We start from the raw sequence: 19,951 nt of genomic DNA, 5'->3' as shown, positions 1-19,951 counted from the left end.
CCGGCGCGCGTGAACGCATTGTTTTCGTTGTGTCAACATGTCTGAGGAGTTACGCAGTTTTAAAAAGGAAATATTTTTGGTTGGGGATATAAAACATCAAATTACAGGTTCTAAACTTCCGTCTAATGGACAAGTGCTGGCGGTTTTATTTTATAATATTCGCAAAGTCAATTTAAGTGTCAATAAAAGTGCAAATATTACTATTCGTGAGTGCATTATTTATTGGGAAAAGGCACGTATACCGACTAAATCTTTACCTAACTGTGTTAAGAAACTTGTAGCCTTATACCAAGAGTGGAGAAATTTTCAAAAAGACGCAAACAAAACTCAAGATGTGTTTGAGCAGCGTCGACAAGAGTTTGTTACAAATACAAAAAAATTGTTTGATATTGCACATGCCGATGCGCTTCAATTAATAAAGATAAATGAAGATAAGATTTTCTTACAAAAGCAGAGAGAGCCAGGACGACCCGGTCATTTAGCTGGAGTAGACAAAAAATTGACAGAAAAGGAGGAAAAGGCGAGTCTTAGAAATATCCAGGAGCAAAAGCGGCTGGCCACTTATTTGGGATCCATAACACCCTCTACGTCTTCTCATGAGCCATTACAAGAAACTTCATCTTCTGATTCGGAAGTAATGGACTTACAAAAAGATTTGTCCATTCCAATTGAGAGGAAACAGCCCGATACTATTAAAACTTCTGTGAAGAAAAATTTCGTTACTCCGAAACTGGTGGCAGCATAAGACAGGTGTCAGTTAAGTATGAGAGATTCTGTCTTTATTATTGAAGCAACTATTGAAGCACTTGACCACAACACTGACGATTTTCCTATAAGCAAGTCCTCCATCCAAAGAATTCGTACAAAAAAGCGAAAACAGCGCGCAGAAGCTATAAAACTTAATTTTCAAAACGATGTACCAGATACTGTAACTGTCCACTGGGATGGAAAACTGTTGCCGCCTTTAGATGTACGCAAATCTAAAGAGAAACGTCTATCAATCGTTATTTCATACGATAATAAAGAACAACTTATTGCAGTGCCAAAATTAGAAAACTCATCGGGAAGCGAACAGGAACAAGCAGTTTGGAATGCTATTGTTGACTGGAGTCTTGAAGATAAAGCACAGATCCTCTGTTGTGATACTACTGCTTCTAACATAGGCCGAATTAATGGTGCATGTGTGCTTCTCGAACAGAAATTGAACAGGAAAATGTTGATTTTTGCTTGCCGCCATCACATCTACGAATTGGTACTAAAAGCTGTGTTCGAGGCCAAAATCAGCCAAGTCACAAGTCCCGATATCCCTTTATTCAAAAATTGTCGATCAAACTGGAAAAACACCAATGTAGAGAAGATACAAAGACACAAAGAAACGCTATTACGTCTGAACGATTCTAAAATTGATGAACTTTTAGAGTATTACAAAACTGAATTGACCAAAAAATTGTAAAAGATGACTATCGAGAGTTAATAGAGGTCTGCATAATATTTCTTGGCGGAGATAAAGTTCATGAATTTTTAATTCGGCCTCCAATCGCGATGCACCAAGCAAGGTGGATGGCGAGAACTATTTATTCATTAAAAATATCGTTGTTTAGCTCTCAATTTAAAATGTCAAATAAGGACAAAACAGCTCTATTAGACGTCTGCCTGTTTATCGCAACATCCTATGTCAAGCTTTGGCTGCAATGCACTTTAGCGGTAAAAGCGCCCTACCAGGACTTGTGCTTTTTGAAGGCTGTGAAGGCATACAAAATGGTCCACAAAACTATATCAAAAGCGGCTATAAAGAAGTTTTGCCAGCATTTGTGATATTTAGCAGACGAAGTGTTTATCTTGTCTCTATTTGACGATGATATTAACCAAGAAAGTAAGGTAAAAATAGTTCCTAATTTGGCCAAAGAAAATCCATCGATCCACAATAAACGCTACATTCCATCGAGAGAAGAACTTAGCGGGCCTCTTTTCGAAAAAAACATGAATGACTTTGTTTCCATGAACAGCAGATCCCTTTTCAGGCGACTCAAAATTGATGACAGTTTTCTCATGGAGTATCCTACTTCATGGCCTGCTAATGCTTTGTTTCAACACTCTAAAATGAGGGTGCAGTTACTGAAAGCAGTTAATGATACGGCTGAAAGAGCTGTTAAGTTGATGCAAGACTTTCATGGCTTATACCCGTATGCAGAGACAAAACTTAAGGTGAGGAAAGTACATTCTAATTTTAAGTGCAGAGAATAATCCGAAGGTGAAGACAATAGAATAAACTTTCCTCACCTTAAGGTTTGTCTCTGCATACGGGTATTAATCACAGTGGACGAGGAACAAAAACAATATTTATTACGTTGCGTACAAGAACACAGAAAAGTATATCCTGACTAAAAAACAAACCTTTTATATTAATGATATTTAATTAATAATGTCCTTTAAATAATAAATATGTATAATACATAATAAATATGATACAATAATCAAAGTACCATTGTTTTATTAACAATATAAATATTAAGTTAAAATATTCCCCTATGGTTTCTATACAAACTTTTATATTCAAAGTTTGACATCAAGTCGGCACGGGTTATTGCTATCCGATTTCAATTATATCTATTATTTCAGTTATTAAGGTCAAATGTACAAAATAAGAGGGTATATGCGTGTATGAATCTGTAAAAAAAAAAATTCCCTCATAGTCTGGGACACCCTAATATCTATATTCTGTTTTTTATATATTTATATTTACAAATATTCCATTTTATTCATATATAAACTCCTGATCGAATAGCCATTTTCTTATTTTGCCCTTGTCTCTTTTGGTACTGCCATTTCTAAGATCGTTTGACAACTAATCGAACATAACTGGAACCACATATTTTAGAGTTCTTTTCTCATATTTGTTACTTGTCTTTGAAATCACTTAACCTTCATTATGGACATCTAGAACTCACCACATGCGCCGACCAGGGGATCAGAAGAGAAGAGAGGCCATTGACGACAGAAGCCATGACAAGGAGTTTTTTCCCGCCATACGCGTGAGCGAGCTGGCCTGCAGGAAGTTGCATTATACAATATCCCCATAGGAAGGAACTGAGTATTATATCCTGGGTCTGCTTGTCCCATTCGAAGATCTGCAAAAAAATACCATGTTCAATATCCTTCCTCAAAAAATTAAGTTGATTGATGGCAAACAATATTTGAAAAGAGATATTTTAATATGTCTTAAGAAAATGAACATGCAAAATATATTTTTTTTAATGAACACTGTAAAGTCCTCCTGAGATCAAGTTTCCCTAGTGAGGAGGAAACAAAGATAAATAATCAAAATAATATCAGTGTTACCCATGTCAAGGGCATTTAATAATAATATACTTCTTTTTGAAAATATTTTTACATGTGAGAATAAACAGAGAAGACAATATACAGAGATAAGTAACAAAATTTTCTGACAGTTTTAAACACTATGTATTTAAGTTTATGTTTAATTTATGTACACTTTTATTATTTTTATTATAAAACGCACAATAAAAGAACAAAAACAAAACGTGAACCATACATTTGTGGAGCAGTTGATTAAATATTGGTTTGGGCGAATGAGACAACCCATTTAACTTCTACCCAGCTTCACCATACATTTTTTATATCCTTTTTGAATATTTTCTCATTTCTAATTGATTTAATAGACAGTGGATGTAGGTTGTAGATTTTAATTCCATAATGATCAAAATGTCTTTGTCCGAAAATAAATAAATTTATTGTAAATTTGTAAACTTTGCAATATTCTGTATTAGAAAAAAAAAAATTTGGCGTAAAATCGGTTAATTACAATTGACATATATAGGTTTCCAAACATTACTTTTTTAAAAACTTTAAAAAAAAACATTTTCAAGTTTATTTTGAAATTTTTAATTTTATTTTTACGATCAAGCATATTATTTGTAATGTGATTTTACACATACCTGGTGAAATATTTTTGCCATATACATTATATGAAACTAAACTTAAGGGATTTATTCAAAGGGATGAAAAAATATTTCAGAAGATTATGAGGAATGTAATCTGTATTATATGTCGACCTTACCTAGACATCAGTACTCCGTTTTAAAATAACTTTCTCCGTTTCATTTGAGATATGTATTTATTCATAAACCACTTAACATCACCAATATTTTAAGTATATTAACATGTTTTTAGACAAGGCTGAATTTCACTCTCCGGGGAGTTATAAGGATTGAAATTAATTAATTAATGTTTCAGCTTTTTTTCTTCCCAATAGTTACCAAATAGAAGATCCAAGGAAATGTAGATGTTTTAACAAATGCTGAATGGAGAATTTTACACAATGTGTTAAATGGCCTCTTTATTTAGTTCATGACACTCCAGACTTCCATATTTCTTTCTCAAAAACGTGTTTTTTAAATATTTTTAATTCCTGTGTCAACCATAAATATATGCCCTTCGGGTGTTAAGAGATAACTCACTTAATTATTAGTAAATATTTACAATAAATCTATCGATCAGATTTAAGCATGCCTTTGCAATGTATAAATATTGAGCAATTTACGAACTTGAAAATAAATCTTGGCATTGAATTGTTCAGTAATGAACTCTAATAATTAAATTTATAGTAAACTATTAATTGATTATCAAAGTTCATGCTGATAAGACGTAGAATAATTTAATACGACTGCGGACCACTCACAATATTTGTAAACAATTTTATCTGCCGCCTGTGGAAACCGTATATTTAATTTATTTGTTTTTATTATTATTTTTAATATTTTAACCCCTTGCTGTCTGATGATACAAATTTGTTCAGCTGTAAAATAATTTGTTACCTGAATTCTTTTGTTAAATCAATTCGCATTTGATTTAACCACCGTATTATGCGGACAATAAGATGCATCGGACCACAGGACGCACCACAATTTTTGGATTAAATTTTCAGAGTAAAAAAGTGCGTCTTATGGTCCAATAAATATGATAACCACGTCGGTAGATATTTGGTAATTTTTTAGTAGTTTTGGAAGAAATAAATTACAAAAAATCATTCCTTGCGATCAGTTTTGCGTTAAACTGTCACCCGTTTGGTTGTTTAAAATATACTCTTCCCTTAGAAGCCTAAATATTATTATTTATTTCAATATATTGTAATTCTCTAACGCATGATTGTAAAAATTTGTACCACAATATTTAAAGAAAACACGTTATCGTTTTAAGCTAAAAATAACTTAATTCCAAAACTCTACTAAATCTATGTTCAGGGTACGTTAAACGCCCTCAGTTAGTAGGTAATATATTTGTAAACAATATTTTGAGTTTGTACAAATTTTTGTAGACGTAGGATGTAGATGAATCTCATCCGCATAAATAAAGGTTTCAGCTCTTTAATTTCACAAACATCAACAAATGAAAGAATTGTGGGAATACAGATTTTTAAAAATGGGCAGAATGGTTAGTGTTACACAGTGTGTAAAGTGGCCACTTTAACCAGCCATTGACAGGTCATAAGCCCTGTAGTTGACTAGACTTTTATATATTACCTTATCTTAAATGTTCTTCATCTCTGTTGTAATATGTTAATTTATTTGTAAAATGAAAAGTGATTTACTATACAACATAAACGAACATTAAAATCCAAATATAAATAAAACCAAATAAAAAATAATTGGACACGAACATCATCACATCAAGTACAAGTGTATTTTAAGAATATCTATTATTATACTTGATGAAAACATTGTACCTATACAAAGTTGTTGTTTTTATATATTTTTAACTCGTCGAACTAAAACAGGACTTTAATTATCTGTTTAAAACAGTCTGTTTAAAGCATTAAATACCTTTAAATTAAATCTTAATTGCTGGACAAATAAAGCCCGTATTACATGACTCAGAAACTGGTTAGAAAACTGATTGGGTGCTCAGGAATTATAATATGCGTTCGTTTTGCGAGTTCTTTAAGTATCCCATACAACTATGTACATTTTACTCTTAGAAGTTAGTAACGAACGAATTGACAAAACGAAGGCATAACATACGACTCAAGGTAGAAGACTAGAGCTGCCACCTTTTATAAGGGGCATTAGAAATGATTTATTTATTTATTTATTTAACTCAACTTATATTGAAGCACTACAAATTGCAATATAATTGAAACGGTGCCACAAGGCCAGTTTGACTATCGCATTTTTAATTTTTGTGTTATTTTTGAGCAACTTCTTTTGCTCTGGTTTTTTCAAAATCCCAGCAGTCATATTATGGTAATAAATCTTACAATCAACGCATTCGTCCCTAAAAAATCTCTCTTAAGAAAAAAATGCGTCCCTCAAAATCTTAACTAATGGAAATTGAGAAAGAAGTTGAAATTACTTTCGGTAGTTCTGTAAAATTTGTGACTTTCAATAACTGAATTTGTAGTAAATCAACCAAAAATGTTGATACGTTAGATTGTACGAATTGAAGAAATACTTGATTAAATTTTTTGGTCTCTTCATAAAGTAAATACTCGCCTACATTTTTTGAACCAAGTGATTCAAAAGCTTCCACAGCGTCATCGTAAGTTATTGACCATTTCAGATCAAATTTAAATAATATTTTGAAAACAGAACAGTTTGACGCCAGAACAGTTTGGGTCCGGAAACTCGGGACACTATTGTGAGGTATATTAAGAAACCAAGTTCGGTAAACTAAGTGGGAGCTCAGTGGACGGCGATCGTTCTTACCGCCCTGTCTGACTTGGAGATAAATTATGCAAACCCGATATACGCTATTCAAACCCTTAGACTCTGGGTCAAAACTGAAGAGGAGCAAGACCCTTCAACTCCGGAACGATCGTTAGTTAAGTGAACCTACCGGAAGTATTACTAAAATGTTTTTCCCTTCAATTTTTCATGCCGGTGATTTCAGGAGAATGCAGAAAGCTGGATACGAGCTCACCCAGATTCTCACGGGTCATGGTGGGTTAATTAGCTACCTGCATCGTTTCAAGCTCTCCGAGATCGACAACCCATGCGACGATGAAACTCTTTAAGATGTCCCTCACCTGTAGATGCATTGCCTCTTTTTCAGCTTTCAAAGACAACAGCTGGAGGCGCGATGCAGAAGCCTGGGTGAAGATCTTTGCGACATCCCATCGGCGATAGGTAATCAACGACTCACTTGATAGGTAGTATTATACATGATAATTATAATGCAGGCAATGGATAAAATAAACCAAAATAGGGAACAAAACGCCGAACATGCTTCTAGTGGAACGGTGGGCCTGTTGAATACTGTCAACAGGCCGGCTTCTCGTAAAGAGTTTTAAGTGGTTTCCTCTCCACATGGGGAAATGCTGAAAAGTGCCTGATTAGTCCACATTAGAATATCCTTCCTGATCTCAACAGTCTAGCTAAAATAAAGTAATATAATAGCAGGAAAATTTTCTTTTGAAATATAAACCTTGTATATTATAAGCAAGATAAAAAATAATGCAACTCCCATATAAAAAGAAAAATAAAAAGAATAGCACTACACAAGACCGATGATTCTATTAATGTTGTTTTTTTGTACTCGTTTTGGCTATATACCCAAACACCAAATAAGACTATCTCAGCCTCTGTACTAAGATTATTAAAGTCCAAATCTTATTTAATTTAATATGTCCTAATTTTGATTTATTTTTTTTATTTTGATTCTGCGTCCACAATAATATTACGTAAGTATGGTGTCACATGAGTCTACAAAATAGAATACAAAATTTGATAGGAAATAATGTACTTTCTAATTTAAAATCTATAAGCGTATTAATTTTCCTGTTTTTTATTGCGCAGGCTTTTATATGAATTTCAAAGCAATCAATTACATATATTGTATATCGAGCGAGTAAATATTTGCAAAATCAGCTACAATTATTCTTTTCAAATTTGTTGCAACAGAGAGGGAAAATATCTTTCAGAAGGGAATATTGGAGAAAATCCAGCCAGTCTGCAAGCATTTGGACACATACTCAAAACATCGTTGAATCAACTACCTGGTAAAATAAGTATAAAAAATCGGAAAATTGTTTTCACGCGTTGCCTAGTAGGTGAATTGGTTCAGCCGGATGAATCTCACCCACATAATAAAGGTTTCAGCCCTTTTACTTCACAAAAGTCAACAGATGGAAAAGTTGAGGAAATGAGGATGTCCAAACATAGGCAGAATGCCGATGATACTTAAACCAGCCAATGACAGGTCATCAGCCCGTAAATGCCTAGATTTTTATATTCCCTTCTCAAACATGCTGTATCTCTCCGTTGCAACAAATTTAAATATGAACCACTCCCTAGGGAGAAAATCTTGCCAGTCTGCAAGCATTTGGACATACTCAGAACAATGATTCTTGTTCAGGATAATTATTCTTAGATTTCCGACTGATTTCTAGTGCCGACCGAAACAAGATTTACAGCCGAATCTGAATTTCGGCTTCTGACCTAGTTTTGGCCAAAACCGAAACATATTTAAATTAAAAAGTAAAAGTTAAAAGTCACTTCAAAACGCCCAAAATTAAGCGTTTAATTGAAAAACCTTTCGAGTTTATCAAAATAACACTTAAATCAAAAACTCAAAAAAACAAAAGGCATGAATTAAATCAGTAAATTTGTTTATTTTAAGGGGTTTTTGGTTTCATTTCATTTCATTTATTTATTCAGATATTTAGAACATTACAGAAAAAAGACCCAATTCATTCTAAATACAATAATAGATCACAAATTACAGTAGATAGTTATGTTATTAAAATAATATAACAAAATATAAAAAGAAAAATTAAAAGTTAGAAAGTGCTTTCCTAAGGGAAGGCCCACTGTCGTGAATATGTCGACATCCGAGGCGATGCGATTAAGTAGCAAGATTGCTCTACCAACCGGCATAACCATTGGCAAGTTGGTTCTGCATCGCGGTAGGTAAAACAATCGATGCTGTCTTTGTCGAAGATAGTTATCAGGTACGAACAGACCTACATACATCAGAATTTCTGAGTTATGTATGCGACCACCGATCACCTGGAAAAAGTGAACACCCAAATGAACGTCCCTCCTCCTCCTGGTTGATTGTTATTTTACAAATGTAACCTTTATATAACAGTTTTTCAATGTACGCTATAGAAACCTTAACTTACTTACTGTAAACGAATTACTAAAATATTAATATGAAAGATCTTAGAACTGCTATCACTAACTATCAATAACTATCACTAACTAACTAACTATAATCAACAAATTACAAAATCAGTCTAGTTTTATTTTTTTATGTAAGACAATGGCAATAAAATAACTAAATAATGATTATAATGGACAACAATCCAAGTGTTTCAATTTTCCATTCGAGTACAGACAAACGTAACCCGACACATCCGCCCGCAGGTTTCGGCTGAGCCGAAGTTCTGACCAATTTTCGGCTTAAACAAAAATCGCAACCGAAGCTCGTTTTATTGGCCGCTGAAACTGGCCGGAACCTAAGCCGAAACAAAAACATTCGTCGGTCACTACCGATTTATTGTTTGGAATCTGATCCATGTAATACTTACGACCACAAGGCGTGTAAAGATTGGATTAATTAAAGTCATTATTCATATCTATTGCATTGTTTTTATGATAAAAATATTACATAACTTTTTCGGCATGCGTTTGCATACTTAAAATGATTACATGTTATTATTTTAACGTAATGAATCTACGGCCCATTTTGCAAATAGTAAATATATCTCTGTAGTCTGCCTTGAAACCAAGTGAAGAACCAGACATCGTGATTACTTGTTCATTAAATACTTTTTTTCTAGTTATTTTGATTGCGGGATGACCAGATTTCCGCGTTTTAAAATTCTATTAAAAGTTTCTACATTTTTTTGTTTAACATTGTTTTAAAAAATCGCTTAATCACATTTTTAAAGATCCATTTAGAATGTCATAGAAGTCGATGAAAATATTTATTTAAATCTCAGAGTAATAATGCGCCAAGCTATATAGGAGCACAAACGTAGGAAAACCATTATATGACTATTGGGTATTAAGTTAGCTACAGTTCGCAGCAAAACAATGGGCCGTAATCAGGCTGAGAATTGCCAAATGGATGTTAATTTGCATTGTAATTTTTTTTCAAATATGTACCAGTGTATTTATTATTGCAGGGTTATTCCAATTAATTTTTCTATAATTCGCCCATATTTATTTTATAAAACTGAACATACATGTGTGTGTTTATTTTTTATTTATTTGTTCATTTTATTCACAATATACTTATGTTACATTTATTGAGACATAAACCCAACTCCAAGTCCTGAGTTTGTTTGTTTGTCCGTCACATCTCCGAAACGGCAAGTCGTAGAAAAGTCGTAGCAAGTCGTCGCCTGAAATTTGGACACGTCATTTTAGATACGATATCAAGGCAATTATTGCTATTTTCAAGTAAAATTTGAATCGACCTCTACTCGATAAAAACTCAAATTTTATATGGATGCCTAGTGCAGCCCCGACACTTGCCTTCTATGTGCTGGTTCACCAAAAGTTTTATCAATTTTCGAATTTTCGATAAACTATATACATTTGACATTGGGTTCGACATTTCAATCTTTTCGTTTCGTTATTGTGTGATTTGCCGTTGCCCGAAGCAAAATAAAAAAATTGTGTTATATCACTAGCCATATATTATATAATTCTTTTATACTTGTTATGAATTATTAATATGAATAAGAACGGACCTTTTTTTTCATATTTATATATCGTTTTATCAGCGCTACGATTTTTTTTTTTTATATTTCTGAAATAATTCCGCGTGTGATGTCAGAGGTTCTTTTCCGCTTATTCTCATTTGGTTTTCCCATAGGTCGGTCCATCCATGGCAAGCAACTCGGAAATTTTCCATAGCTCTCATATCATATGTTGATTCATATGAACCAGTGACATTGTTCAAAGTAGTCTGTTTTTATTAAAATGTGTTTTTAAAATTTTTTTCGTACATTATCAGGAAACTTTACATTGCAATTAATTAATCCAATTTTTGCCGCGTGCAAGAAAACATTTATTGTATCCAACTTCCCATAGGGCTGAAGTTCCTCACTAAGCTACATAATTATTTAGTAGTGTCAGTAATTTTAAGATGCAAGTATATCTAATTCATTTTAAGCCTTTTATAATCTTTTGATTGAAACACGTTATTGTATCCTAATTTAATAAATGATTTTATAATGCAATGGATTCTAAAAATATGAATTCTTAATTAAATTATTCATTTGAAATATAACATATGAATAATCTCAATCAATATTTTATTTTTGTTTAGTATTTCAAATCTGGTCAAAGTAATCTCCTCCCATCTGAGGCGAGAGGAGATTACGTAGACTCTGATTACTTCGTGTCATTTAATGGTAATTTCCAGGATTGATCACAATAAATAGACTTCAATAATAAATACAACTATATTAATAACCATAAACATAAATATGTTTTAACGCCTGTTAGTGCTAATGTTGCACTTCCTACAATAAAAGTTCAAATGGCATTTATAAAACTATAAATATGTATATTACAATAAATCAAATCGATCGTTGAATTGCTCTAGCACAGTGTTTTTCAACATGTGGGTCACGATTCTCTTGTAGCAAATGAGGTAAAAGTAAAAAGCAAAAAAAAATAGTTTCATACTGCAATAAAAATACTATCAAAAAAGTAAGCGAAATCCAATAGTTGGGTGTAATGATGAATTGGAAACTTACATTTTGTCAAAATACTAAGATGGTAATAAAAAGATTGAAACTTCGGGAATAATTTTTTCACAGAGATTAATGCAAAATTATTTACAAGACAATTATTGAACCACACATTAACTACTTAAGCAGCATATTATTTAATCGAACATAAAAAACTTAAACAAACTAACCATATTACACAACAAAGCCTTTAGAATTATTTTGAAAAAAACCGATACAAAAGTGTTAATTCGATGTTAAATTAATCAACAGTACTAACACAATATTTTACGACACTATAATATTTTTGTTTAATATTATTAATCCTAAAAAAACACTGAGTTTTGATTTATAAAATATCAAAGCCAACATGGACATGATCAAAATCCCAAAGAAAAGGTAAAATCAGACTCTTATTTAGAAAAAAGACCCATTCAGAAAATTCCAATTTTATATACTACTCTTACTCAAATGAAAGACATAACTCCTACAATACGTTACATACAAATAATATAATCACTATGTCCTCAACACAAAGACGACTTTAACAAATACAAACTAATACTAATTTCGGACACAGGGATTTTGAGTATTATTTCATTTAAATCTTTAACCTACTTCGACTATCTATTAAAACAATTAGTAACGATAAAATGTTTTAAAAGGCTTTAAAAAAATGGGTAATGGAGCTAGGTGGAAGTGAAATGGATTGTCTCATTCGCCTAAACCAATATTGAATCAATTGCTCCACAAGTGTATAGCTTATGTTAGGCTTTTGTAAGTTTCATTGTGCGTTTTGTAATATGAATAGTATAGATGTACATGTATACCTAGTTTTTAAAAAAGTCTGAATATTTTGTTAATTATCTCTGTTTATTAAGTAAGTCTTCTTTGTTTATTCTCAAATGTAAAAACATTTAAAAAAAGTATTTTGTTAAGTGTCCTCGGTACGGGTAACCCCAATAAGGTCAAATTATGTTTATTATTGTTTTTAGTTAGTAAGAGTAAAATATGAAAAAATAAATATAACGCAGTAAAAAGTATTATGATATGGAAAAAAAACATTTATGAAGAAAATTTTTTTTTCAAAATTGCTATTATTAGAGCACACATAAGAATTTATTCATGTGTGCACGACTTCAATATTATTTTAAAAAATAGTGAGAAGTCTGTGCCTGTTTTTTTTAAGAATTTGTCGAATCGTTTTTTATGTTTAAGACACAAATAATTCAATTATTTTATAATTGGAGTCTATTTACTTATTGTTTGTATCCCCAATATTGAAGAAGACGCAAGTTCACATCTATACATATGAAGGATGTTGCGAATGTCCCCTTATAATTTTTAGCTACTATGGTCAGCTCTGAATATTCTTCTTTACTTTTCATCGTCAGAAGATGTCCGTATTATGCGAAGTAAATAACATTTACATCTCGGCATCAGTGGTAAAATCGATGAGATGTATAGATCTGCTGACTGCCTACTGCATCCGCTTTTATCATGCACTAGATTTCAATATGGAGAAAATTTAATACGTCCTCGCTGAAATCACTGAAGTACGAGTAATATAATAAAATTAAGGTCCTGGGGGGAGCCAGATTTTTTTTTAACTCGTAAACTATTCAAAAAGGTTGAAAGACACTGCTCTTATAATATTATGAAGGTTGTGCAGAAATCTCATGAACTTGTTTTTACCTCAAGGTTTCAGACATTGAATCATCGCAAACGTAATAACTAATAAACCATTAGCAAATAACCTTAAACTAAGCCTTCGTGTCATTTCTCTCGTCTAGTAAATGTTGGCTAATTACATAACAAATGTTGTAAGCTCAAAATGCCACGTGAAAGTGATTCTAGAATATTATTCATAATAAATTAGCAGAAATAAAACCTAGAAATAGTTCAAAATCGAATTATTTTTAGGCATCGTTTATTTTTTAAGGGAATAACTCACTAAGCCGCTATTTTAGGGGTTCAGCAGGATATGAAAGGAAGTTATGAAAAATACACCCTAACGCCTAGACTATTGAAGAAGTTTAGTTATTTTTCATGTATTAACTGACTCTTACTAAGGCTTAATTAAAAATATATATATTATTTGTCGTATTATCAGCGCTGTGATTTTTTCAAGTTTTGTAATTATGAAGTTACTTCGATCGTGACTTGCAAAGTTCTCGTCGGAGAGTTCTACTAATCGGTAAGTTGGCTTCCCAGAAAACAGAAATCTATCACGACACCCCATAATTGGTTAATTCAGAAAACTTTTGACGTAGTTCAGTTTTATAAAAATCGATTTTATCAAGTCAATAAACGTTTGCGGCCACGCAAGTTTAAATAATCTAAAAAACAGTGTACATAATAAAATAAAAATGTATTAATTTTAATAGTCGGCCTCGTAGTGTAATGGTCAGCGCGTTTGCCTAGACTAGCATGCAAGAGGTCTCAGATTCGATTCTCGCTATGGTGGATATTAAATATTTATTTAAAAGGGTGTTTTTACACAATAATCGGTGGCTTCTGTTCAAACTTTTCTTCTATACCATCAGGAGTGCCCCAAGGTTCACACCTCGGGCCACTCCTTTTCAATGTCTATATTTATGATATCAGTCAATGTTTCAAATTCGCACAATTCAGTCTTTTTGCCGATGATATGAAAGTATATTTACCTATTAATAATGATCAAGACAGTATAAATCTTCAAGAAGACCTTAATAGATTAAACACATATTGCATTAAAAACAGATTGTCTATTAACATTAAAAAGTGTCAGCAAATTTCTTTTTACCGCATTCGTTCTAAAAAAAATAATTATTCGTATAAAATCAACGAGTTAATTATAAATTCTTCTACGGAAGTCCGTGACCTTGGTGTTGTACTTGATAGTAAACTAACATTTAACAAACATATAGAAAATACTGTAGAAAAAGCTTACAAAATGTTAGGGTTTGTCATACGATCAACCAAACCTTTCACAAGAACTGACGCATTAAGAAAACTTTTTTTTCATATGTACGTAGTGTCCTCGAGTTTGGTTCGCCGATTTGGAATCCCCAATATAATACGTACAAAAATCGTATTGAACATATTCAAAATTATTTTCTTAGACAATTAGATTTCAGAAATAATGTTTCATTCTCAAGTAGGACTGAGTCAGCTAATTTTCATAAGGTTCAAAATCTCGCAACTCGGCGTACCATGTTGGATATGAGCTTTCTATACAAAATTGTTAATAACGTAGTTGATAGCCCAGAAATTGTTAGAGGCATTTCATATCGAGTCCCTGTCCGTAGAACTCGTCAATCTGTACTCTTCGACATTCCTAAGTCAATGACTAATTATTTAAGAAATAGCACTCTACGAAGAATACAGATTACCTATAATGACAGTTTTAGTGACATCGACATACTACATTGTAAATACCATATTTTTATCAGATCAGTTAAAGACATTTTAAATTTATCTCCTGCTTGACTTTTAACTTTTAATTTGATTCTTAATTTTAACTTTCAATTTAAACTTTCAACTTAATTTTAATTTAAACTTTTCATTTTAATTTTAACTTTTACTTTTAATATTAATAATTTGATTTCAACTCTTAATTTATACTTACCTACATCTACTACCTGCATCGAATAATTTATTGTTACTTGTGATTTTTTTTACGGTTAAATTGAAATGTTCATGGAAGCAGAGAGAGAGGGAGGAAAGTAGAGTAGCTTTACAATGTCTTCTCCTTTATATGAACTTTTTATGGAATATTTTTACTTTTACTTTTTTAGAATTAAATTATTTTTCCCCTCTCCCCCTGCATTCATTAGTGTGAAATCTGTAATTGGTCTTACTTTTTAAAATTGTTCTTTTGTACCTTGTTTTTTATATAAAGACTGTATGATTTCATAAATAAATAAATAATAAATAAATAAATAATATTTCATAGTTCCTGGACTGGACCTGAAGCGTAAGACTGATCATCCATCTTTATGTAACAAGAATAATCAAGATACGCTGCAATTGGTGTACCAATGCAGTGCCCTATGCACGACTTGGTGCGCAAACGGAATTATGATAATGATGAAAAAATATTTTTAAAATAAAGGCAGCTTGAAATTAATAAATGTCGTGAATACATCATTTAAAGGGTTATTAATCAAAAACAGCCTCGTAATATCATGGTCAGCACGTTTGTATACCATGCAAGAGGCCACGGGCTCAATTTTCGACATGGGTGACATGGAACATTGATTTAAAAATATGTTTTTACAATATAATATTTCACGATCCCTGGACTGGCAACTGCAGCGTAAGACTGAACGTCTTAAATTTATGTAATAAAACGCGACAAAACTGCGATTGGCGTACCGGTTCGGGGAAAGAGGGTGATAATAAAAATGTGTCACCAGTAATTCAAAAGTTGTAAAATTAAAAACGCCATCCGGCAAATAATTACATTTAAAAGAGATTGTCAATACTGGAGTATTTGTGCATTAATCAATATTATGTTTACACAGCTCATAAGTCAATATATTATTTAAACACTAGCCAACGTGGAATGGAATATTTGAATTAACTAAATCAATACATCTATCGATAATCATTCATAACCAAGAACGCATAAAATATCAGAAGAATACAATTTTTAACTAATATTTGGTATATCAACCGTAATAGCTTTTATTCTTGGCCAAGCTCGCGTTGTATTGGGGATAAATTAGTTAGGTAATTAATTAGTTTGGTCGTGCAGCAATAAAAACTTTCGTCATAAAAAGATGTATTTGTTTCAAGATATAAAGTAGCGTGTAACGATTGCCAGGCTTCCTGCAATCACTATGAAAAAATACGAGGACTGGTTAGTCTATTTCGACGTAACATCGTTATTACCAAATCTAAAGTCCAACTACAAAGCCAAAACGAAAAGCAAACTAAATTAATTGATAAAGCAACCCCATTATTTTCAAATCGATTCTTTTTTACATCTTACTTTACCGCCTTCCTCCTTTTTAAATAATGTTGGTCATTGTTGACTTTTTTTTTTTCATTGTATTTTTTTTTTGAAAATTCAGAATGAAAATTAAGTGAAGACCACGGGGAACATGTTTAGTCAGTTTATTTATGAATTTGAGTTAAATATACTAATTTGTAAGTTTTAACTTTACGCACATTCAAAAAGTCTTAATAAACATTATCAGTATTCGTGTTCCTAATGGTCATACCTTAAGGAAACTACAAATATTTCATGTAGATTCAATCAAGAATAATGTGTCTAGAAGGACACATTCTTTTTGATTAATAGAATCTATCCAGTATCAAGAATGAGCAAATTGTATAACAGTATTGAAAACACAAACATTTTTTAAACTGGATGGTTAAGATTTTTATATTGATAATTAAAGGCTTACAATCGTTTAGTTTTAAACATTTACATCGTTAGTTTTATTTCAATGTGTATTTTATAGGTGTTTACATGTGTAATATATACTAAATGTGTTAAAATTGTAATAACTAATTAATTATCTATTTTTACTATTATTTCATTTTGATTACGTAAATTGCTAGTTTTATTGAAATGTGTATTTTATTCGTGTTTACATATGATGTTTTTCATATTGATTCATAATTTTTTAGCAATAATTTAACTAATCACTTGTTTTATGCTTATTTATTCTTAGTTGGTTAACTTTGTTTTTAACCACTATTTTTTTTCTACCGACCGGTTTCATAGCTAAACAAGCTTCTTTCTTGAGGTATACTTAACTAGTTTATTTTTGTTTTTGTTAAGTATACCTTGAGAAAGATTGTTTAGCTTTGAAACCGGTTGGTGGAAAATAAAATTGGTGGTTAAAAACAAAGTTGTTTTATTTATTTTATTATTTTCAAATCATTTACACTGTTAATTTCATTCAAATGTGTGTTTTATTGAAGTTCATATGTAATTGATCAAGAATAGGTAGTAATATTTTGATGTTTACAAACAACATTCGCTTTTATAGATCCCAATCAGATTCTTTCTCATAATATTTTCTCATTTATTTCTTTTTACTGGTTGTTTGATAATACTGAAATAAAATTTAATATATTCAAATCGCATTCATGAATAAAATGCACCCCTTTTGGTGAGAAGAGCGTAGCTTGACATTTGCACAAAAAAATATTTACTCGAAAATTACTTATTTTATGTTTTGGAATTCAACCATAAACAAGAACTAAGGTACCTACTTATCAATGAATAGTATTTATTCAAGCTAATACTAGGTACGCCATCATTCGGGCAGGACGACGTCTGTCGGACCGCTGGTATAGTATAATATAGATGGATATACTATCATGTAGGTACATGTTTCGTAAAAATTATAAATTTTATAATTATCATTAAAATAATATCTTAAACTAGTACGTGCTTAGCATAGTTAAGAATCACTCTCTGTAGGATGAATCATAAAACTTGATGAACCGGATATTGTCTGTGGGAATTTTAGCATCAATTATAATATGCAGTAATAGTGTTAAGTTTCTTTTCAATGCAAATGTTCACGCTATGAAACCGGTTATTCTTCCTAAATACGAAAAATGAATGTCAATATTATGATAATAAATTAAACCCACTTATAATAAATATGTACCTATGGATCTATAAGGTAGCTCCGTTGTTTCAATATTATCATTATGAAGTCATTTTTCTGATTTTTAAATATTTTTTATATCTCCGCCCAAAACATAAAATTATATTTGAAGCACTAATTTTAGGGTTATTCATGTAAATATAATTATTGTTTTTTCTTTTAGTATCCATGTTTTTTTTATTTATTTATATAAAGATACATATTACTAAAAAAACTTATCCCTAACTCTATGAGGCCGAGAGCCCTGTGTCGAGTTGAAATACAACATAAAAGAACGTGGAAGCATTTATGTTATTAAACTATTTTGAAAGGGTTGTAGTCCCGTGGCTAGTGTCTCGGACTCACAGCTCAAAGGTTCGTGGTTTGAATCCAACTTTATCCCAACTTGATTTCTATTTTCTAAAAGTGAGTTATTTACAACTCGTTGATATATTAAAAATTATTTGGGTAAATCCTGAAACGCAAATATTTATTTTTTAAATTTGAAAATTCTACAAATAAAAAATACTACATCTGGACAACACGCTTAATAGTAATGCTCCATGCAATGTCTCGCTTCCTTTAGATAAAATCCAAACTAGTACAGTTCTCCTGAAAATGGCTTTCGTTTAAGAGAACTTGATATGTTCATACAGGGTATTTAACACTCTTGAGGACACAGAAGAGAAATTTATCTGAGCGAAAGTCATAGGTGTTTTTGGTATTGAATAATTCAAATTACAGGAAAACTTCGTACTCGCAATAACAAAACAACTTTGTTTAAAACAACTTTTTTTCTTCTTCTACATATTTACATTCAGTAATAAAAATCGTAGTGAGTTTTCTTGCAATTGGTTTGGCGAATAATTACTTTTATTACTAAATGTAAATTAGTTTTGTTTATAAAAAATGGGATGATTTCGGTCTTTTCCGTATTTAAATATATTTTAGTCGAACCATAATTTAAATTTATTTATAACGTCATTAGCTACTAAATTTACTGAGTTCCAGTTAACTCCGTCAACTATAACAACCATATCATCGGCATATGATATTTTCAAAAAATTGATAAAATATGTCATTGACAAAGATAATAAATAGAAGCGGACCTATCACAGTATCCTGAGGTATCCCAAAATCACAAGTCTAACAAAATCGCATTAAAAAATAAATTAGTTCAATACGGCAAAATACTTCTGTTTGGTTTGGTACATACCTCCACATCAGCATTAGTGTTGTACAGATCAGTCATAGCTACAATTCCAACACTGAGGGCCACGCCAACAGCTTCGCTGATGGCCATTCCTATGAAAAGGAGCTGGGCCTGAATATGCCGCGTCCCGAGCCTCAAAACTGAAAAAAACGATTCGTATCAATCATTTGTGCATCTTGACTTATGTCCACCAAAATGGTTCTTCAGCATCTATATTTTTTGTAATTCTTGTCATTATTTGTAAATATATATATTTTCGACCACGACGACCATGCATCGATACACGAGTAGTTTAATATTCTTTGAATTCGTTAAAAGAGAGATTTTAAAAGAACTTGTTTTTGTGAACCTAGCTGCATTAAAATAATCAAACATTTTAAACAGGTATCTAACAACCTTTTAAAAATAATATTTACGAATCTTTACAAAACAGTTTTT

At 31.5% G+C, this 19,951-nt stretch overlaps 1 protein-coding gene across 1 annotated transcript in view; it reads right to left on the bottom strand.

Annotated features, from left to right (window-relative positions):
* The window catches only part of LOC148275333 (putative inorganic phosphate cotransporter), a 48,195-nt gene extending 28,542 nt beyond the window's left edge, over positions 1–19,653 (bottom strand). Inside the window, exons 1-2 of the mRNA XM_088235839.1 lie at positions 19,517–19,653; positions 2,949–3,128 (exon numbers count right to left, since the gene is read on the bottom strand). Of these exons, the coding sequence (XP_088091965.1) occupies positions 2,949–3,128; positions 19,517–19,603 (267 nt within the window). The 5' untranslated portion in view covers positions 19,604–19,653. The remainder of the gene's footprint in view (positions 1–2,948; positions 3,129–19,516) is intronic.
* Positions 19,654–19,951: the final 298 nt, after the last annotated feature.

This window comes from Micrasema longulum, unplaced genomic scaffold (genome assembly GCF_059751315.1).
Source record: "Micrasema longulum isolate JH-2025_06_02 unplaced genomic scaffold, ASM5975131v1 h1tg001457l, whole genome shotgun sequence".
NCBI classification, from domain to species: domain Eukaryota; kingdom Metazoa; phylum Arthropoda; class Insecta; order Trichoptera; family Brachycentridae; genus Micrasema; species Micrasema longulum.
The sequence above is the reverse complement of the archived record's forward strand: the minus strand, read 5'-3'. Positions and strand labels throughout refer to the sequence as shown.